Here is a 21,362-nt window from a genome sequence, read left to right as displayed (position 1 = left end):
GTCCAGGCACCAGCAGTGTGCACGCAGCCCACCTCCTGCAGGGGGCAGCTTGTGGTCAGCACAGGGCGAGCTGGAGCAGATGGAGGGGGAGGAGACCCAAGACAGAAGACCCAGGGAGGGACCAGGGGCCGAGCACTGCGGCCTGAACTGGCCCTCACCCCACTCTGGGGGCACCCCCTGGCTTCCCACCTGCCCTTCATCGCCTTAACAAAACCCCCTGGCTGACCGCTGGTCCTAATCTTGATGTAGCCCTAAGTTCTCTGTCAGGGCCCCAGAATGTCTGAACTCAGCTCCCCAAACTCTCGGGTTGGGGCAGGTCCATCCCTAAAAAGGACCCAGGCTCACAGACCAGGACAGGGCTGGACTTTACCTATTGATGGGCAGTGCAGGCTGGGTGGGTGGGGAACAGGCCCAGACTGGACATGCAGAGAACCGAAGGAGTGAGGGAGCGCTGCAGTGGCCACTGTGTGAGGGGAGGGGAGGCTGCAGGACCTGGGCAGAGGCCCACAGGTCAGGCCCCACAGGACAGGCGGCTCCGGGGCCTCCTGCCAGGAGCCAAGTTCCCCCAGCCTCTCTACAGACATGGTCCAGGCGTCTCTGCTGTGGACCAGGAGCCGTCCCACACACCTGCTCCACGCCTCCTCCTCCAGGAAGCCTCCCAGTGGGCAAAAGGCTTGCCAAGACCCCCTTGTCGGGACCACACAGGGCCCTACGCAGATGGAGGTGGGTGGATCGGCTTAATTTCTCTTTACAGATGAGGGGAGGAACCCAGGGAGGTTAAGCTTCCTCAGCAAAGCCCAGACCTGGGAGTGGGCTCAGCCTCGCCAGGGCCCAGCCTCCAGTCTGGTGGGGACTGTAGCTGGAGCAGGGGAGGTGCCCACACCACCCGCACCATCCAAGCAGGACTGGGACCCTCGGCCCAGCCTCTGCCCACCCACCTGTCTCAACCCACCTCCAAGGCCAAGACCACCCTGTCCCAGGCACTCCAGAGAGGGGCACCTGCGGCCTTTCCGGGCCCACACTGTCCACTCCTCCCTGCGCCCCCCTCCTCCCCACTCCCCACCATTGGCCCTCCCCCCCCCCCACCTTCCCCCATCCCCCTCCTCCCCCTGCCCTTCCCCCTGCCCTTCCCCCTCCCAGCCCTGCCCTTCCTCTTCACTGCCCAGCCCCCCACCTTCCCTCCCCCTCCCCCGTGCTCCAAGCTTCCTGGGGCAGCCCAGCCGCAGCCTCACACCCCTGACCCTCACTGAGACCAAGTGCCTGAAGTGCCACCTGTCCCCACCCTGTGCCCCATACCCAGGCAAAGCACAGCTCTCCCCAACTGCAGCAGAGGGGCAAGAGACCCCGGTCCTTCTCCACCTGCTGCTGGCCCACCGCAGAGATGGCCGCACCCTCTTGGGCCTGCAGCCTTCCTTCTCTGCCTGACCTACTCCCTCTGCCCCAGTCAGGGTCGAGTGCATGGCCTGGCCAGCAGCACAGAATGTAGGGTTGGGCCTGCAGGCTGGGCGCTGGACACTCCAGGAACACACAAGCTGTCCACTGACCTGAGCCCCAGAAAAGAGCAGAGACTTGGGGGGTTGGGATAAGGAAGAACACACCTAGAGGAAGAAACAGGGTACACGGAGCCTTAGGTGAGGGTCAGATCCTTCTGGAGTGCAGGCTTGAGGGTCCTGGGTAGCCAAGGAGATTGTGCTTGGAGAGAACAGCCCTGGGGTTAAAGAGAGGAGACCAGGGACATCAGAGAGAAGTTGGGGTGGGGTCTGGGCGGGTGACCCTTCTGCTACTCCCTTTGGGGCCTGCCTGCATGCAACAGAAAGGGTGTAGGACAGATGGGTGGCAGAGGTCAGCCCAGTTGCTCCGCTGGGAAGGTGGAGGCTGAGGATGAGGAGAAATCACTCGAGGCTGACTCCAAATGGCCTCAGGTCACCTGACCCAGTATCACCTGGCAAGGGCACTGGAGTCACAGAGGCCAGCCTGGGGGTGGGGGCAAGGGTTGGGGAGCACAAGGCTGAGAGGGACAGCAGGAGGGCTGCCCTGAGGCAGGGCATGGGGCTGCTCTTGGGGCTGGCACCTCCTTCCCCCTTTCTGGGGGCTGGAGCAGGTCCCCCACTTCAGCAGCTCCCAGGACCCACCCCCCTGCCCACACTCCCACAACCTGCCCAGTGCCCCTCCTGGCTGCAGGCTAATTGGCTGTGACAGCCCGAGCCCCCAGCAGCTGAGTGGTGTCACTGTGAATTAAGTAGGCGCTGAGCCCTCCAGACACAAATTACCCTGTCACTGCACCCTACAGACTGCTGAGCGTGCGCACTGCGAACCTGAGCTCTGGAGGTGCGGTGCGTGTGCGGCAGCTGTGGGGTGCGCGTGAGGCAGGCGTGGGGTGTGCGTGAGGCAGGCGTGGGGTGCCTGTGTAGGGGCGGGGAAGGCTGCCTCCTGCCTCCTGATTTGACCCTGGGTGGGCTCACCTCCATACCTGCCTGCAGAGCTCGGCCTGCTCCCCTTACCCCACATAAGGGTCCCCTTCCTTGGCCCTGACTTGCCCTCCCTGCCCAGCCCCATGTCTTACACCTGCCCTCTTGGGTCGGGGGGTCCTCTCCCACCCCTGCTGCCCTCTCCCTCCGTCAGGGACTGAGCTCTGGCAGGAACTCTCATCTCGGTGGCCCCTGGGTCACTGCTGGGTTCCTGCAAGAGCCACACACCCCCACCTTGAGCTCGCCAAGAGCTGGGCTCAGCCAGGCCCCACCCTGCCCACCCCCAGCACCCCAGCCAGCCCTCCTTCCTTCCAGCCTTGGCCACAGCCTCAGGCTGTCCCTGCCCTCGCACAGCTGTCTAAACTCCCCTGCTGCTGCCCTGCACAGTCCAGCTGCCATGCTGCCGCCAGGGCACCACTCCATGACAGTGGGCCCGCCTTCCTGTCCTCTGAGGTCCCCAAACCTTGCGCCCCTTCTCCCCTACTCGCCCCTCAGCTCCCCAGGCTGCCCCATCGGGGTTCTATCTCCCCCCAGGCCCTGCCCTGAGCACTGACGGGGCTCCCTCCCCTCCCGAGCCTACCTGCACCTGCCATCTTGCTGGATGCCTCCCACCACCTCCCACCAAAATGATACCATGACCTCCAGGTGGCAGGCTCTGGGTTCATGTCCCCACCCCTAGAAGAGCCCTCCCGCCATCCATGGAAGATGCTTAATCAGTGTTCCAGTGCAGAATCCTCCCCACCAGAGCCTATCAGAGTTTTTCCCAGTCCGCCCCTCCCTGGACTCAGGGGCAGCAGGACTGGGGAGGTGGGCCTCTGTGGGGGCCAGGAACGGGGCTGGGCTTGCTTCTGCGAGAGCCTTGTTCCTGCACCCTGGCAGGGCCTCCCTGGGCCCTGGCCCAGCTCCGTGGCCTCAGGAACTGCTGACCAGGCAGCTGGGCAAGGGACAGGAGAGGCAGGGCTGGTCCTGCAGCCGAGTGGCAGGCAGGGGTGGAGGATGGGCAGGAGAAGAGCAGTGGACCCTGCAGGACTGATGGCCCTCCCCTGTCCAACAGTCAGCTTGTCACCCCCACACCCAGCTTCAAAGCGCCCACGGCCCTGCTTCCCAGAGCAGCTGGCAGGTGAGGGGGTGAGACCAGCTTCCTCCTGACACTTCCTGACCAGGTCCCTGGCCCTGGGTCAGAAGCCCTATGCCAGGACGGGAGATGCTTCACCTTTCCTGGGGGCTGGGGTAGCAGTGTGGGGTCCCAGGCTCCTGGCCCTACTCATGACCCTTTCTGGAGGAACCCCTTGGTGTGACTGTGAGACCCGCTGGTGGACACTTCACAGCTTCCTGCCCAGGCTGACCAGGTCCCCAATGAGCAGTCGGGCTGCCAATAAAGAGCCCCCAGCTCAGGCACAGACACAGTTGTTGGGCTGGTTGGAGATGGCCCAAGGGGGGGGCTGGTCTTTGTACCCCTCCTTTGTCCCTGAAATGGAGCAGGACCCTAGGAGGACCAAATTAGCTTCAGTGGTGAGCAGCAGGGAGCAAGGCCTCCATCTGGAAGAGATATTAGAACTCCCTGGTGGCCCCAAGGACGGGCTGGGAGAGAGGTGGCAGAGGCCAGGGCAGGTAGACAGGCTGACTGCAGACTGGCTAAGGGCAGAACCATGACTGGGTAGGCGGCCGGCATCAGAGCCTGCAGTGGCCACGTGAACAGGATGTGGCGTGAGGGGTCTGTGTGCGCGACTGCGTCTGCTGGCACGGGCCTGTGGCTGAGTCTGAGCGTGCATGTGGCCGTGTGTGCTGGGCAGGCCCAGGGGTGCCCCTGTGCTGCAGGGGCCTCTCCTCTGGGGTGGGGAGCTCACCTGGGCCTTGCCCTGCCCAGCCTTGGAGCCCGCTGTACACAGGAGGCAGAGGGGCCTGCCTGCGGCCAAGGAGAAGCACAGGGAGGCAGGAGGAGGCAGTGCAGAGGCTGGAGGTTGTGGGTGCCCCAGTGCAGCAGCCTGGGCCTCAGAAACAGGCTGCGACCGGCCAGCTTCAGGGACCCGAGGCCAGGGCTAGGATTGACCTGCCTGCGGCACTGGTGTCTGGGTCCAGGTCTTCAGAGGCTTTGTGAAGATCTTGACCCACTGGAGGGTCAGGGGTCTGGCCAAGAACTGTGTGTGTTGTGTGGTTGGGGGACCCTAGTAGAAGCCCAGCTGGGTGTTAGGCCAGGGTCCAGGGAAGGGTAGAGTAGAGAGAGTAGAGGGCTGGGCTTCCTAGGGTGGGCTTGTTTCAGCTGGGGCTGGAAGCAGGGGTGGCTGGTGCAGGGGCTACCCTGGGCCCAGCATCTGGGGATTCCAGGGGAAGGAGCGCTGGGCATGGGAACCTGGTGGTCCTGTGGGAGCAGGGGCCCTCTCCTTCCCCAGGCCCACCCAGGGCACGGACCACAGGCTTCACCCCCTGCAGCCTCTCTCCCCCATGGCGGCCAGTGGGAAGTAGGGCAGCCCTGGAACAGAAGGTCCTCTTGCTGCCTCAGCCTCCGCATCTGCTGCGAGGGTCACCCAACCCCCAGCCCAGCTTCCCCCTGCTACCCACCAGAGCACAGAGGCCTCCGGGTTTACTTGGCTGGTTTTACTGTCATTATTGTAGATCCTACTAGGACTTCAAGAGGCAGGAAGGGGTGCGGAGGTGGCCTGGTGGGCCCTGGGCAGCCTTGTCAGCCAGGTGTGAGGGAGGCCCAGCAGGTGCGGGCTCCAGATGTCACGGCTGGAGATACTGGGACACATAGGCCCTCCTCTTGGAACATCCAGGTGTCAGCAGGGCTGGAGAGGGGCTGGGGGAACCAAGAGCCAAGTGGATGCTTGTCCTGCTGCCCTGCACAGTGGTCACCCTGGCCTCAGGCCCAGTTCCCTCTAGCACCCTCTCAGACCAAGGGCCCAAGTGGCTCTGGCCCAGAGCCACTGTGCTGCCACTGCCCCAACACACCTGCACAGACCCGCACACACCCTGCCGTGCAGACACACACACACACACACTCCTCGCACTTGAATGCAGGCTTGCTCTGCAGCGGCTCTTCAGTAAACTTCCTGCTCCTGATGCCCAGAGGCCCTGCAAGGTGGGCTCTAAACCTGCCAACTTTCCTGTCCCCAGCCAGCCCACCCAAACCTCTCTGACCAAAAAAACTAGAGTTGTCGGAGCCTCCCCTTTCCCCACCCCTGGTTCCCAGCTGGCCCACGGGAGGCCTGTGCAGAGGAGCCCCCCAGCCCCACGCAGAGAGGAGCCCCCAGCATGGGCTGTGGCACCATACACAGGCCAGGCGCTTCCCTCCACTGCAGGCCAAGGCTGCAGTCAGGTGCGTCCCACAGGGGCTGGGGCTGGGGCTGGAAAAGGTCTGCCAACCTAAAGCAAGCACTCCTCTCACCCCACGCAGCCCTGCTGTCCAGTTCCTTTGTCAGCTCCACCTCGTCCTGGCTGGAAACCAGAGAAAAGAGGGAGAGGGGGCCGGGTTGTGGCTCGTGGCTCAGTGGTAGAGCGTTTGCCTAACATGCATGAGGCACTGGGTTCAATTCCTGGCACCACATAAAAATAAACAAATACAATAAAGGTACGGTTTCCAACTACTACTAAAATAAATAAATAAATAATATTAAAAAGAGGGAGAGAGCGGGGAAGAGGAAAGAGAAGTCAAACCCGCTGCTGCAGACCCGGGCCCTGGTTGCAGAGAAAAGCTGGTGGCTGCTGAGGTTGCTGCCAGGCTGCTGCGTCCTGCCCCCAGCAGCCTTGCAGCCAAGCCCCCAGGCACCCTGCTTCCAGGCACCTTTAGAGGTCCAGAGGCCAGGTGCTGCGCTCTGGAAGACCAAGGCAGGGAAGGCAAGGTGAGTGCCGCTGCTGCCGCCCACCCCTCCCCCCACCAGAAAAAGACTGCCCCTGCACAGGACAGCCCCTGCACCAGCTGCCCAGTGTCCAGCCTCGGCCCTATACTTGCACTTTCTCTTCCAGGATGAAGGCGCTGTGTAAAGACTCCTCCGAATGGTGACCGCGGTGCCCCATGTCCTCTGTGCTTGACTAGGACTTCCAACTACCAAAACCAGACCAGCGGTGCCCGGCTGCACACCCACCACTCGCTGCCCTCTTGGGAAAGTGTCTTCTGTGTGTAGATACTCTGGCCTGAGGAGACTTTCCTGGACAGCCTGGCGGAGCCTGCAGTCCCCTGTCACACTCTCACACAGTAGCTTCTGAAACACTCCCTTTAACAAAACCCCCGCCCGAGGGCCTAAATTCCTTCTCTTCCCTCGGCATTTCCTCCAGCAGAGACCCAGGCTCCCCCAACCTGGGATTCTGCTCAATCCCCACCAAGAGCAGGTCGACCTGCCTTTTCTGGGACCTGGGATTGAGCCCATCTAACAAATTCGGGCCACCGAAGTGCCCCGGGGGCAAGGGAACCTCTGCTTCCCCAGGCAAAAGCCACCCTCTGGGGAGAGGCGTGTCCTGGAACCTTCAAGGAGAGGTGAGCAGTCCCTCCAAATCTGACAGCAGGAACCCCAAGAACCCTGGCCGCGGTGAAGGGGAGAACAGTCAGCCCTTCAGTGGACAGAGGCCAGTGGCCACTCCAGAGGAAACCAGCAGGTTTAGGGGAGCTGGGACGGTTCCTGCCACCAGGACATAACCGTCCTACACCCACCCTGAACCTCCGTCGGTCTTGGTGGCAGCACAGGGCCAGAACCTTCCGGGGCTTGCCCGGCGCAGCCAGGTCAGCCTCCACATTCCGCACAGCCAGTTTCCACCACGTTAGTTTGGGGTCACCCGGAAATAAAGCAAAGCCCAATCCAGGAATCTCCTTTTCTTTCTTTTCAGGGAGAAGCATGGCAAAAATGAAAGCCACAAATAAAACAGCCAGGCTCCTGAGACTTTGGATCTAAACGGATTTATTGTTTGTGTGTGTTCTTTCCTCAGTTTCGTAGCAAATGAAAACAAAAACAAAACCAAAAAGCAGCAACGCAACAAAACTTTTGACGAGTGGCTACTGCCCAAAGGCCCAGCAGGAGCCGTGGAGGGTGCAGTGTCGCTGGAGTCCCCACCGTGGGCCTGGGAGAACCAGGTCCCCTGACCTGACCGCGGGAGCTTCCACCAGCTTAGAGCTGCCGCCTCCCGTTCTCTCTCCGGGACAGTCCAAAAGGCGGACAAGCTTTTTAAAAAGATTCCACAAACAACGAAACACAATTTAAATGAAAACACTTTCTCTACCCGACCATGCCAGGAGGTTCAGGCCTAACCCTCCTCTTTAAATTCTTTCTTTGAGAAATACTGTGCATTACTTTATTTTCTTTCACTTCTCTTGAGAGTTAAAATAAGATATATTTCCCCAGGAATCATAAATACGATCTGGTGCATAGAGATATAGCAGCGCGGGAGTCCGGGCCAGCCCCCACCCGGCTGAGCACGGGACCCCACCCCCCTCCCCCCCGTCGAGTACAGCAGGGCAGCAGGACCGAACGCGGCGCCGGCGTCCCTCGGCTTCGGTCTCCAGGGAAGGCCGGCGGGGTGGGGGACAAGCGGGCAGCCGGGCAGGCAGGGAACCGGCCCCCGAGCGAGCGAGCGACGCATGCGGGGACTCGCGGACCGCGAGGGAACACCGGCTGGGAAAGGAGGGGGCTTCTTCTGGGTTTTCTTTTCCAATCACCAAGCAAAATAAATAAATGCTTCGAAAACAAGACCGGTTTAAAAAGGAGGAAGAGTAAAAAAGGGCAAGGAGAGGGGAGGCAGAAAACAGAGGCGGCGCGCGGGGCAAGAAGAGGCTGCCCGAGAGGACACCGCCGCGCGGCCCCCCAGCGGGCGGACGGCCGAAGGTCGAAACGGAGAGCCGCGCTCGACATATGTACAAGTGGACGCTTGCGAGGAAGTTAGACCTGGCCCGGGCTTCCCTGGACATCGCCGTCCTCCGCGTGCGGCGGGATCGCGGCAACGTCAGGACTACGACCCCAAGACCGCGCGGAGCAGGAGGGCGCAGGCGGTGAGGCGGGCCTCCACCCGGCACCGCGGGCTTCGCGGAGAGGCGCGCCGGTCCCAGCGCAGGCTGACCACCGCGTATGTGGCTGGCTGCACTGGCCCCTTGCGCGCGCCCGGAGCCATTGAGTCCGAGCCGAGGCCTCGGCTGCCTGCGCGAACTTGTCCCCGGTGGCGGTGCGGGCCCGGGGTCCGGCGCTCACAGGAAGAAGTCGGGCGGTGCACCCTTGGCCCCGCCGGGGCCGGGCTGCGCCGGCGAGGGCTCTCGCGGGAAACCGGCCCCGCCCGCGCCCCCGGGGCCGCCCCGGCCCGCCAGCTTCTCGTATTTCTCCTTGTACAGGTCCCGCTCCTTGGCCAGGCGCCCCACCTCCAGCTTCAGCTGCTCCACCTGGCTCTGGAGCTGGCACTTCTCGCTCTCCAGAATGTGCCGCTGCTGCACCCGCTTGAAGCGGCACGACTGTGCGTAGCCGCGGTTCTTTAGCGTGCGCCGCTTCTGCTTCAGCCGCACGACCTCCTCCTTGCTGAAGCCACGGAGCTGCCGGTTCAGCTCGCGTACCGACATAGACACCAGCTGGTCGTCGGAGAAGCGCTCCTCCAGGCGCACGTGGTGGCCCGCGCCGCCGCCGCCGCCATGGCCTGCGCCGCCGTGGTGGCCGGTGCCGCTGTGGTGGTGGTGGTGGTGGTGGTGGTGGGCGGCGTGGTGGTGGTGGGCAGTGTGGTGTGCGCCGTGGTGGTGGCCTGCGCCCATGTCGTCCGCGCCGCCGCTGCCCGCGAAGCCCTGGCCCCGGAAGGCCTCGTAGGCCGCGGCGGCCGGGTGATGTGCCCCATGGTGCCCGGCGTGGTGACCACTGCCAATGAGTGCCTCCACCGCGTCCTCGGGCGTCAAGTTGAGCGCCTCCGGGTTGAGGTGGTGCTGGTAGCCACTCATCCAGTACAGATCCTCCAGCGCCGGCTTTCCAGAGGCGCCCCCGACGGCGCCTGGGCCTCCGCTCGGAGGCCCCGGGGCACCGCCGGCCTGTGCTGCGCCGCCGCCGCCCCCCGCTCCGCCGCCGCCGCTGGTGCCGGGGCTGGGCGCACAGAAGCTGGGCGAGGAGGGAACGGAGGAGCAGGGCGTGCTGAGCGGCGTCGAGGAGAGCGAGCCGGGTGGCAGGCGGTGGCAGAAGCGCTCGGCCTCAGGCGGCTCCTTCTTCACCTCGAACTTCATCAGGTCGAAGTCGTTGACGTACTCGATGGCCAGTGGGCTGCTTGGCAGCTCAGCGCCCATCGCCAGCTCCGCGGCCATCGCCCGGGGCCCCAGCCCCGCCGCCGCACCCGGCCGCGCCCCGACGGGCGGCGGGGGTAGTAGCGGCGGGCCTTTCGCCTGCCCAGCTCCCCAAGGGCTGTGGTCCCGGCGGGGGCGAGCGTGGGCGGGACGCGGGCTCCGGGTTGGGGCACCTAATGGCGCAGGGAAAAGTTTCGTACAGCCAACTCAGAAGTGGTGCGCCGGGAACGGTCGCCAGCCGGGCTTCTAGGGCGGCCCGGGGCCCGCTCCCGGCGGGCGGCGGGCGCACCGCCCGACACCTGCTCCTCCTCCTTGTCCTCGTCCTCTGCTGTCCCTGCCCGGCTGGTGGCTGTGCGGCCACGCCTCGGGCCCTGCTGCCCCGCCCCACGCCCCGCCTGCGCTGCTGTCCGGCCCCGCCTCCCACGGCCGAGCGCAGAGCCTCGCTTGCCTTTATAGAGCCGAGCGCCCAGGCCCGCCTCCCCGGGAGGGGGCACGCGCCCCCGGGCCAATCGGAGCCCCAGCCCTGCCGCTCTCATTTGCTTATCCCCATGGCAACCCGGAGCCCAGCTGTCAGTCTCCTGCGGGAAACAGCTGTGGGAAGGGGTGGGGATAGGCCGCCGGCAAGAGAAGTGGGCAGGGCCCCCTGGCGGCCGTGGCGGAGGACTGCAATCGCGGAGAGCCTGGGGGCGCGGTGGTGCCAGGCTGCTCGGCGGCCTGCGACCTCCCGCAGCCTGGAGTCCGCAACCCTGGGACGGGAGAGTTCCGGGAGCACAGAAGACAGTGTTCAGGAGACCCTTGGGCGCCTCAGGGTCCCTTAGGCCACCCGTCCGGCCGAGCCTCCGCGGTCCCCTCGGGCTCCGCCGGCCTGGAGCCACGTCCCGCTCCGCTGGCGGCGTCCGCACGCGGGGATCTCCGGGCATCCTGACACGGAATGACTGCGCTGTCCTCGAGCTCGGCGCGCCCGCTATTTTTAGATCCGCGGTTCGGGCGGGTTCAGGAATTCAGTCAACAAAGTTGCTGGCACCCCGGGCGGCGGGACGCCCTGCACGTGGGACTCGCTGGGCGCTGAGCTCGCGGCTCGGGTGGAGAGGAATGCGTGGGGCCACCGCGGTGCCGAGGCCCGGGTGCAAGGGGCGCGAAGGTCCCTGGAGCGTGGGGGACAGAGGGCCGGGCGTCCTCCGAGGTGCTGCCTAGGAGCGGATGGACCGACCGTGTCGGGAAGCCGGTGACCGCTGCTTCCCAGCGCCGCGGGGCCTGACACCTGCGGGAGGCAGCCTCGCGCAAGGAGAAACCCGCAGGGTGCGGGGCCGCGCGGAGCCAGAGAACAAGGGGACAAGGATGCGGACCCTGGGGGCCCCAGGGAAGCATGATGGGAGGGTGTACTTTTTTATAACTGACAATTAAAAAACTAAATTTTATTGTGATCCCAGAAACTGGGAAGGCTGAGGCAGGAGGATGGCAAATTCTAGGCCTTCCTTGGCCACTTAGTGAAAACCTGTCACAAAAATAAAATAGAAAGGACTGGAGATGCAGCTTATCCCTATAGGGGGTAGAGCATACTGGGTTCACTAGCACCAGCACCACAAAAAAGAAAACAACAAAAACTAGATTTTAAATGTGACTATCTGCAGGGAGGATGGTGCATACCTGTAATCCCAGCAACTCAGGAGGCTGAGGCAGGAGGGTGGGCAATTTAGGGAGAGCCTATCTCAAAAATAGAAAGGGCTGGGGATGGAGCTCAGTGGCAGAGCACCCCAGGTTCAATTCCAAGTACCTAAAAAAAAAAGTAACCACCTATGCACAGAAAAAAAGACTGGAAGGGTGTACACAGGAAGTCACAGGGCTGGCAGGCATGCCAGCAGGTTGTCTTCAGGGCTTTGCTGTGCTCCCTCTACAAGTGTCTTTTATAAAAATGCCACGAAGGGGCTGGGGGTGTGGCTCAGTGGCAGAGCACTTGCCTATGGAGACCCTGGGTTCCATGCCCACATCTGCAGAGAATGCCAGGGATCTGAAGTGATATTCCAAGGGTGCTCTTTGACCCTCCTCACCGCCATTCCTCAGGGTGGGGCGGGGCTGAGGATTTGGAAGTCCAGGCCTTCCTCTCTGAAAAGGGCCCCCCCGCGCAGCCTGAGCTCCCACCGCCACCTCCGCCCCTGAAAGGAGGCTGCCTTGGTGGAACACAGGCTGTGCCTGTGGCCTCACAGCTCCCTCCAGGTGACGGGGAAAAGGGGCCCTGAAAAGTGACCGGCCTTGCCAAAGATGACCTGTGGCAGGTGCAGACCCACAGCCCCCGCCAGGTGCTGAGACTGACCACTGGGTTGGTCAGACATTGAGGCCAGGGAGTGGGTCCATTTGTCCACCTGTGTTCAGAGGAGGCTGTGGAGCAGCTGGAGCAGCCCACTGTAGGAGTGGGAGCAGGTGCCTCCTGCAGCGGCCCACCGGCCTGCTGGGTACTGCGTCCTGTGTGACGCTTAGGCACGCTGGAAAGGGAGCAGAGGAAGGGGGGATGCTGGCATTGGGCAGGCTGTCCACCCGGGCCTGCCTCAGGTGTGGCTCCAAGTCCTGTGGACAAGGTGAGCGGGTTCAGTCACAATCCCAGGAGGGTGCCAGGGAGAGAATGGTGGAGGAGCCTGCCCCCAGGCAGGTAGGAGCTCTCCCGGGGCCACAGCTCCCAGCCTCAGGCCAAGGGATCCCTGTGCTATGGTCAGCAACACCCCCAAACCCACCTGGAGCCTCATCTTGCCATGAGGTGCAGGAAGTTGGATAAGGCTGGGACAGCTTTGCTGATTGGCCCTGACCCCTGTCCACCCCAACCCACTCCAACTCTTCCTCTAGCCAGGACAACCTGCCCTGGACTCTGGTTGTAGAAACCTGAGCCAGTCACCCTCACCTCTCCATCCCCCACCCCTGCCTGTCCCTGCACCAAGCACAGGTCACTCATTCATTTTCTCACCCAAGGCAGGGGTTGGGGGTTGCAGGAACAAGAGCCCTCCCGGCAGGGCAGAGGAAGCAGTTGGTGCAGGAAACAAGGGAGGGCACTGTGGTGGGTAGAGGGAGGTCTGGTCAGCTCTCCCAGGACCACCCTGGTGACCAACAGTGAGATGAAGTGACCAGGGTGCCACTGGTGAGCAAGGACTTCAGAGCTAGCGGGTGGGAGGTGCAGGGAGATGGCAGGGTTCAGTCCTCCTCTGCAGCCGCCTGGGGTGGTGGGGGCCTCCTGGGGCAGAGCACCAGCCCCTACTTCCTGGACCAAGCTTCTTCATAGCCCGGACTTGGCCTCTGGAGGCCAGCAGGTCGGACTGGCTTTTTAGAAGTTCTTTGAGCCAACAGAGCCACCTGAGCTCTTGGCCTCCACGTGGGAGCCGGGCTCTTGTCCTGCCTGTCACCTCCCTGCGGCTTGTTAGCCCTTGGTGCTTGGTCTAAGGGCACAGCACCCTTCTTGTTTGTTGATCTGTCAGGCTGGATGGTCAGGCTGGATGGTGAGGCTTCAGAGGACTCCCAGTCCAGCTGGACCCTGCACACACCCTGCAGAGTGAGCTCTGGGGTCAGAAGTTCCTGCCTAGACTGGCCCCTGGTAGACCAGTGAACACCCCTGCCAGGCCCTGGGGGACTGCAGAGAAGGCAGAAAGAAAGGCAGCACCCTGGGCCTTGGGGCTGCTTCCCATCACGCCCACCTTCCCGTCCTCAGAACTCCTCAGCGGCTCCCTGGGGGGCTTGGTGTCAAAGGTACCCCAGAAATCTTCCTGAGCACCTACTATATGTCAGGGATTCCTTGTTGAAGAGCAAGCCCCTGGAGCTTAGCGTCTCAATGTGGCCTCTCACTGTGTCCACGGGGTCTGTCAGGACATCTGTCCTGGGAGTGTGGGGACAGCTGTCCCTAATCCTGACAGCTGAGAGGACTGGGAGGCGGGGGTGATGGGACTTTTGAGTGATGCAGCCATGGGCAGTGTCTTCCCACAGGGGCCTGGCGGGTGGGGCTGGAAGAGTGTCCCCACACTGTTAGCCTGTGCCTGGGGCCTTCCACTCAGCATGTTGGCTGGCTCCCCTCAGAAGCATCCCAGAGAGAAAGGCTGTGCATCTGAAGCCACCCCCAAACCTTACGGGGACACGCTTGGAAAATGCAGCTGCCAGGGCAGGCTTCAGAGGACAGAAATGAGCCTCACAGTAACTTAGTAAATAGTTTCCCACTGCTCGGGCACGACTCGGGCACGACTCACCACACGCTTTCTGGGTCAGGGAAGGGTATTATGGTTTGGACATGAGGTGCCTCCCTAAAAGCTCACATGTGAGACAACGCAAGATGTTCAGAGGAGAAATGAGTGGGTTGTAAGAGTCTTAACCCCTGATAGGGATCTATGGAGTGGTCAGTGAAGTGACAGTGAGTGTGGGTGGAGGATGTGAGCATTGGGACGTGGCTATGGGACATATATTATATATATATATATATATATATATATATATTTTTTTTTTTTTTTTTTTTTCTTTTTTGGTGGTGCTGGGGATTGAACCCAGGGCCTTGTGCATGTGAGGTAAGCACTCTACCAACTGAGCTGTGTCCCCAGCCCTGTATTTTTCTTATCTTGAGAGTGGAGCCTCTCTGCTTCCTGATCATGATGCGAGCTGCTTCGCTCTGCCACACTCTCCGGCCACCATGTTCTGCCTTGCCTGGAGCCCAAGGAATGCAGCAGCCTCCTATGGACTACGGCCTGAAGCTGTGAGCCCTCAAGTAAACTCTCCTCTTCTGTAGTTGTTCTGGTTGGGTCCTTTAGTCACAGCAGCACAGAAGCTAAGACCAAGGGTCCTCCCCAGCACAGTCTGGCTGCAGAAAACACCATTCCTTGCTGGCTGGCGGCTGGAGGCTGCCTGGGCTCCTTGCCACACGGCGCTCCCACCACGGTCTCCGGCTTCCCCAGGCCAGCAGGGGCTGCGCCACTGGTCTTAGGTCCAATGGTGACTGACAGTGACAAACCCAACCCAGACCTCCCTCCGCCTTGGCATGGACTATTGGTGAATAGCAGGCCACAGGTGCTGCCCCAGGAAAGGGCACCTGTGATGGTCTGGATATGAGGTGTCCCCCCAAGCTTGTTTGGAGGTGAAAGGTGCTGGGGTGAGCCTCAGCCTGCTCAGTGCAAGAAGCCCAACAGGGACGCGCCGCCGCCGGTGAGTGCGGCAGGTGGGTGTGCCTTTGTGGTTTGTATTTTGTGACCTGAGTTTAGTCTCTGTTTCCGAGTGCCCTGTCCCCAGCTAGTCCCTCTGTCACACTCTTCCACCATGATATTCTGCCTCACCTCAGGCCCCAAAGAATGGAGTCCACTGTCTATGAACTGAGACCTCCGAAACTGTGAGCCCCCAAATAACCCTTTTCTCCTCTAATTGTTCTTATCAGGTTTTTTTGGTCACAGTTGACTAAAATAGCACGACAGGTGTGAACCCCAGCAGGCAGGGGCACGGGGCCACCTTAAGGCCAGTCTCCCCCATAAGGTGAAGGTTGGCTTCAGAGTGAGAAGGTACGGAGTACTGAGAGTCCTCTCCTAGACGGGAGCAGATGAAGGGGTGGCCAGCCCTTCAGGGAGGGGAGGGAGCCTGTTTCTGGGAGGGGCCAACTGGAACGGGATCTGGATGGTGGCAGCTACTGACATCAGGTGCAGTGGCCACACCTATGATCCCAGTGACTCTGGAAGCTGAGGCTGGAGGATCACAAGTTCAAGGTCAGCCTGGACAATTAAGTGAGGCTGTCTCAAAATAAAAAACAAAAAGGACTGGGATGTGGCTCAGTGGTAAAGTGCCCCTGGGCTCAATCCCTAGTGTCACAACAAGAACCAACACATCTAAATCAAATAACAAAAGAAGCTGGAGCTGTGGCAGCAGGCATGGGGACTGGTGGACCACGGAGGCTCTGGGTGGGTAGTAGGCTGTCCTGGCAGAGGGAAGGGGGTCGTGTGCAGGACTGGTCTGCTTGATCCCAGGCAGGGCAGGTGGAGCTTGTCAAAGCCACTGCGGTGCCCTCAGGAAGTGCTCTGGACAGGCCCATGGTGCCCAGGTCCTGTTCCATTCCTGTCATGGGAACGCAGCTCTTGGACAGGTGGTGAGTGCCTGGTTACCCCAAGCCAGGGCTGTGAGGAACGATCACTGCAAACGCTGGGGCTGGGGCTGGGGCTGCGGGGCCTCAGGGCAGGGCCGAGAGAGCCAGCTCACAAAGACCGGCCTCCTGGAAGTGGCCTCAGCTGCTCCCCGCCTGGCAGCCTCCTTGTCCTGCCCCAGCACTTACGGGGTACCTGTTGCATGCCAGGAACCTTCCTGGGGTATGCACCCAGGCATGAACATATCCACGCTTCCCACCCTCCTGGGGACAGAGTGCTGCGCCAAGTGACATAAGTGCCCTCTGCCCTGGGGAACACCGGGTAGGGAGCAGCAAGACCAACCAGGACAGTGCAGAAACAGAAAGGGGCTCCAACTGGCCAGGGGGACATCCTTCCTGGCTCCTCCCAGCCCCAGGTGAGTCCACCTCTTCCAGGCACAGGGGGGCGGCAGAGCCACACCTGGGGGTCACATTTTGCCTATACCCCCAGGCCCACTTCCCTCTACCAGTTGACTCTGCCCCACCACCTCGAGGCGTCCCTGAAGTTCCCCGGAGAGGATGCCACAGCCAGGGCCTCCTCTCAGCTGTGGTGGGAAGACACCTGGCTGGGGGCTGGACAGTGGAGCCCTGCCAGCAGTCTGAGGACCGCCCAGGTCACTTAGAGCCTTGGGGTCCCACATGTTTCTGCTGCAGGGTCCCTATCCAGCTGGTCCCCAGGCCACCAACCTGCTACTGCTTGTGTGGACCTGGGTCTGCCTGTGTTCCTCCTTGGGACTGGAAGGGAAGCCTGTGTGAAGATAGGCCACAGGCTGGCTGCCCACCCGACATAAGGCGGCCTGTGTCCCATGTCCCCCGCATCTCTGCTTTGGTACTACCAGCAGGTATCCCTGCCTCAGCCTCAGGAGCCCTCAGCCCTCAGCTGTCCTAGGAGGCTCGGAATGGGGACCTGCTCTAGAGACCCAAGGGAGACTTAGGAGAGTTGGCCCCAGGTCCCTCCTAAATGTCATTTTTACTACCCCCAGTCTGGGTGGGTGCTTGGCTGACCCCACCTACCTCCAGGTCTCTGCTGGCCCCAAGCAGTATGAAAGTCATGGTCACTATGGAGCCAGGGACAAGTGGCCTCCAGGGTCCTTGGGTCAGTCTCTATCACCTGATGATTGACATGTGCCCAGGGTGACCAATGGGCACACTGGGCTTGGAAGAAGCGCAGGGGCTGTAATCAGGCAGGGCCCGCGGCTACACTGACCCCCAATGGCATCCCAGAGCAGTGGAGAACCAGGACTCAATGCAGACTCCCGGAGGGCAGTGCCACATCTTCCTGGGCCTCAACCAGCAGCTGCAGGCAGTGGATAGCACCAGGGGCAGGGGCAGTGGGCCTAAGCCAGCACCATACCTCACCACCTCCTTGTGATGCCCAGGTCCTGTGTGGGCCGTGTGGCTGTCCGGCGCTTGTTGAACTGGGGCTACAACAGCAGACCTGTGGGGTGGGTCTCCCTGTGGTTCCTGGCAGGCAAATGGGTGATGGTTGCCCATATGGCTGTCTCCTGGGCTGCTAGGACCCAACTGCAGTGGAGACCCACTGGGGGCATGACCACGAGGATTGGGAATGTGCCCACATGTCCACCTGTGAAGCCAGAAGTTTCCAGGGAGTCTGACCTGCAACGCCAGCCTGAGTCTACTTTGCTGGTGGTGTGCGCAAACCACTACAGCTCTCCGTCTGGCTGGCCAGACCTGTGTCCCCTCGGCCCAGGGAGACAGGGATGACTGCAAGCTGTCAAAGGCCTGCTCTCCGTGGGGAGCCTGTGGGAGCAGGTGAGGCAGCCCTGCAGGCTGGCCACCTGGGACCAGAGCCACCAGTGCTGTTAGGGGTAGCACTTCTGAGTGGCCTGAGGGTGCCCTCGCCTCTGCCATCTCCTGGGTCCGTCCAGACTGTCCCAGGAAGCGGCTCTATGCCCTGGCCGTCTGGCCCTGGTTGCCAGAGCCTGCTGCTGCTGTGCAGGCCCCAACCCTGCAGTCCCTTGCTAGCCCCCAGCCTGGACCCTGCCCGCCAAGGCAGGCAGGCTCAAAGGCAGCCACCTAACAATCTGCTCACCCCATGAAGCCATGTGGGCATGAAAGGACCCTAGCAAGGTGGCCAGGGGTGGTGTGTGGTCAGGCATGGACACGGGCCTTGCAAACAATTGCCCCCAGGTATATCTGGAGGCCACTGGGAGGCCCTCTTGGCTCAGGCTCCAGAGGTCAGCAGCAGGGGCTCTCTTCAGCCACGGCTGGGACAGGGCTGGGGCTGGGGCTGGGGCTGGGGCTGGGGCTGTCCTTCCTGCCAAGTCCAGGTTCCAGCATCTGCTATCCTGTCAGATACAGCTGCAGAGGGCCCACGTGGTGGGGACAGGGACCAGTCAGCCTTGGTCCTGGCCCCCTTTGAGGCTGGTGTCATGATGCCCACTTCATGGGCAGAGGTCTGGTGGACATGGTGTGGTCAGAGGTTGAGGGGCCTATGCAGAAGTCTGAGGTCCTGGATGATCACCCCGGGACTGTTGAGCTGCCTCCCTGGGGGGGGGGGTGCTCTGGGAGAGTCTGCAGGGTAGATACCCCCCACAGCCCTGTGCCCTCCAGCCTCACCCTGTACTGAGTCCTCTCTGGGTGGTTGAGCCTCCTTCTGCTCCTGCCTTGACTCTAGCCTTTCCCACCCATGTCCCCAGAGTGCCCCTCCTGACCCCGCCCCTCCTGACCCCAAGCTGTGCTGACCTGGGCATCCAGAGAGAGATTGCCTCCAACCCTCTCGGCCACCTGGGGTCTCTGCTTTTTAGTTGCCCATCTCCCTCAGAGCCAGGGCCCTGTGGGCATGGGGTAGTCAGGATGAGGCAACGACACAGGACAGAACCTTTATTGCTGAACATAAAATGCCTGCTGGGGGGCCTGGCCAATGGCCTCTTCCCCTGGCAGGGGTCCCAGGTGGGAAGGGCAAGGGACATACATCGCAGGGCTGCTGCCCTACCCACAGGGAGGTACAGGCCTGGGGGTAAAGCCCACACAGCACCCCAAGGGGCAGGGGGTGGGGGGCAAGTCCTGGGTGCGGGACTGAGGCCCAGGGGCAGGGAGGGTAGGGCAGGTTGTCTGCTGCACAGGGCTGGCCCCAAGGAGGAAGACAAGGCCCTGGGCGCACAGGCTGCAGAAGGCAGAGAGGCAGGCAGGCAGAGTGGCGCCCCTGCGGTCCCTGGGGGACTTGGTGGCAGGTGGCTCCTCTGCGGGGGCAGAGTGATGGACAGAGCCTCTATCCTCTCCAGGGGTGAAGGTCTGAGGTAGGTGTGGGCTGGTCCCTGGGGTCCTCACAGACGCGGTTTGATGTGTAGTGGCTTCCCTGCATAGAGAGGGCAAAGGTCAGGTGCTAGGTAACCCCGGCCAGGAGGGACCACCACATCCATCCCCCAAATTTCTGGTTAGGGCTCAGCAGAGGGGAGGCCTCATAAGCCCAGGCCTGCCCAACAGGGTTTTAAAGACCAGGCCACCGCCTCCCAGTCCCTGCCCACTGTCTGCCTGCTGCTGCAGAGCCCTGGCAAGCCTCTGCCTGAGGGATCAAGATGGGAAGGAGTCTTTGGGTCTCTGCAGGTCCAGGGGCCTTCCTGGGCTTGGGCAGTCCCTCCACAGTGGCTAGCTCACAGGTGGGAGCCACAATACTCTGCAGGCTGAGCTATAAATACCAGGTGCACAGAAACGCAAGGGCACACACTGCTCACACCTGGGAAGAAGGCTGCCAGACGCACACACTCGCAGGCACACAACGCCTTCCCCGTGAAGAGCTGGGTTGGTGCCAGCAGGGGCTGGGCAGGGGCAGGGGCTGAGCGGGAAGGATACGGTTCCAGGGCAGGGGCCTGAGGAGGGAGGGGCACATCCCAGGCAGGTATATGCTCACTGGGCATCAGCCTCTCCTCCCTCCCATCAATGTTCCAGGTCTGTCAGGGACCCTCTCAGGGGTAACAGCAGCCTGTGGACTGGTACTGCTGCCCACAGGCATGACACCCACGTGCCCCTGCAAGGTCCCTTCTGACATCCCTCCTCAGCTGAACCAGAGCTGGGTGCCAGGCCAGCAGCAGCAGCAGCAGCAGGCCTAGATGCCACTGGCCTGCCCCTCCACGGGGGCTTCCTGCTAGACTGCCCCAGACCTGACTACACCTGCCCCTCACGCTGCCCTCTTGGCCAAATCCTGCATGGCCTTGAAGTCTTTCTCCTGACCACCCAGGCTACATGCAGGGCCTCCAGCACCCCATGCCTCCTCTGGTCCTGGGACAGGCTGTTGGGTTCCTGACCTTTAAAAAAAAACATAAAGAGATGGCTGCCTCAGGGTCCCCAGCTGCTCCCTGCTGAGGGGCCACCCAGATGGGAGGAGCTGGTGCTCCTCCTGGGTCGGGCTGGGAGGAGGCCCGGCTGTGTCTCTGCGCTCCACCAGGAGGACGGGGCCAGGAGGCAGCCCCTCCACGCAGGGCTCGAGTGTGCTCAGCGGGGCTGTTAGAGAAGCCTGCAGCAAGCATCTTCCATTAACGTTACGACCGTGAAATATGACAATAAAATGATAGCCGTATGGTCGCAAATTTGCAGCCCGCCGAGCTGCGTGGGGTTTATCGTCACTCAAACGCGCAGAGAGCTGTAAAATGTTTACAGAAAGGGTCGTTTGCAGCCATAAAATCCTCTTTTCTCTCCTAAACAAGGCTGAGTGGAGCCATTTACCAAGCCCCAAATGCTCATTGGGGAGAGGGAACATCTGTTCTCTCCAGGAGTGTGCGGAGATCTTCCAGAACAAATTAACAGAAAATGGGTGCTTTCTAATTAAATCAGCCCTTGGCTGGGGTGGTCTGCATGGTGGCCACTGATGCGCTTGTCCTGCACTGGCCCCGCCCCTTGCCAGCAGCGGCATACAGGGCATCCACTGACTCACCAGCCCCGACCTGGAGACCCCCTTGGTGGGGTCGAAGTGCATATTTAAAATGACCCCTGGTGGCACCAGCTGGGTTCAAGAACAGCCAGGCTGCCTACCTGAGTCCTTGGTGAGGGGGCCTCTTGGAGCCCGGACCCCGGGATGGCCTCCTGGGCTTGGCGAGGACTGCAGGGAGATGAAGGACGGCAGCTTGCAGAGGCTACCTGAGCCTGTCCTGGATGAGGTGGCTCTCTCTGGGAGAGATGGCTCCTCCTGGTCCAAAGTAGGGGGAGGAGAGGAGGGGGCGGAGGGGGTGGAGGGGGAGGAGGAGGCAGCCTTTGATGACAAGGGCGAGGCTGAGGCCAAAGCCTGTGGGGAGGGGGAGGGGGAGGGAGAGGGTGGGACTGCAGCCCTGGAGGTGGGGGAGCTGGGCGTCTGTCTGGTGGGACGCTGGGTAGCCGAGGGCTTCCTGTAGGAAAGGAAGGGAGCAGCAGTAAGGGTGGGCAGCTGCCTGGCAGTCAGGGGCTCTGAGGGCACTAGCAATCTCCTGTGAGGAACCATTCCAGTGACAGGTCTTCTGGCCCCTGCCCCCACTTCCTGTCACAGCAGCCACAGGTGTCTCCATCCAGGTCCCAGCTTGACCCTTGGCCCCAAGGACAGGCTGGTCTCAGGGCCTCT

At 62.1% G+C, this 21,362-nt stretch overlaps 2 protein-coding genes across 2 annotated transcripts in view; both read right to left on the bottom strand.

The window, feature by feature from the left end:
• Nucleotides 1-8,634: 8,634 nt before the first annotated feature.
• Nucleotides 8,635-9,717, bottom strand: Mafa (MAF bZIP transcription factor A). Its single transcript, XM_027951013.3, has one exon. It carries the CDS (start codon nt 9,715-9,717, stop codon nt 8,635-8,637), a length of 1,083 nt encoding a protein of 360 aa, XP_027806814.3.
• Nucleotides 9,718-18,643: 8,926 nt separating this feature from the next.
• Zc3h3 (zinc finger CCCH-type containing 3) overlaps nt 18,644-21,362 on the bottom strand; it is an 83,758-nt gene continuing 81,039 nt past the window's right edge. The window contains exons 11-12 of the mRNA XM_027948372.3: nt 20,804-21,153; nt 18,644-19,133 (exon numbers count right to left, since the gene is read on the bottom strand). Coding sequence (XP_027804173.2) covers nt 19,102-19,133; nt 20,804-21,153 — 382 coding nt within the window. The 3' untranslated portion in view covers nt 18,644-19,101. The remainder of the gene's footprint in view (nt 19,134-20,803; nt 21,154-21,362) is intronic.

Source organism: Marmota flaviventris, chromosome 15, assembly GCF_047511675.1.
Source record: "Marmota flaviventris isolate mMarFla1 chromosome 15, mMarFla1.hap1, whole genome shotgun sequence".
NCBI lineage: Eukaryota > Metazoa > Chordata > Mammalia > Rodentia > Sciuridae > Marmota > Marmota flaviventris.
This window is presented reverse-complemented; position numbering and strand designations above follow the sequence as displayed.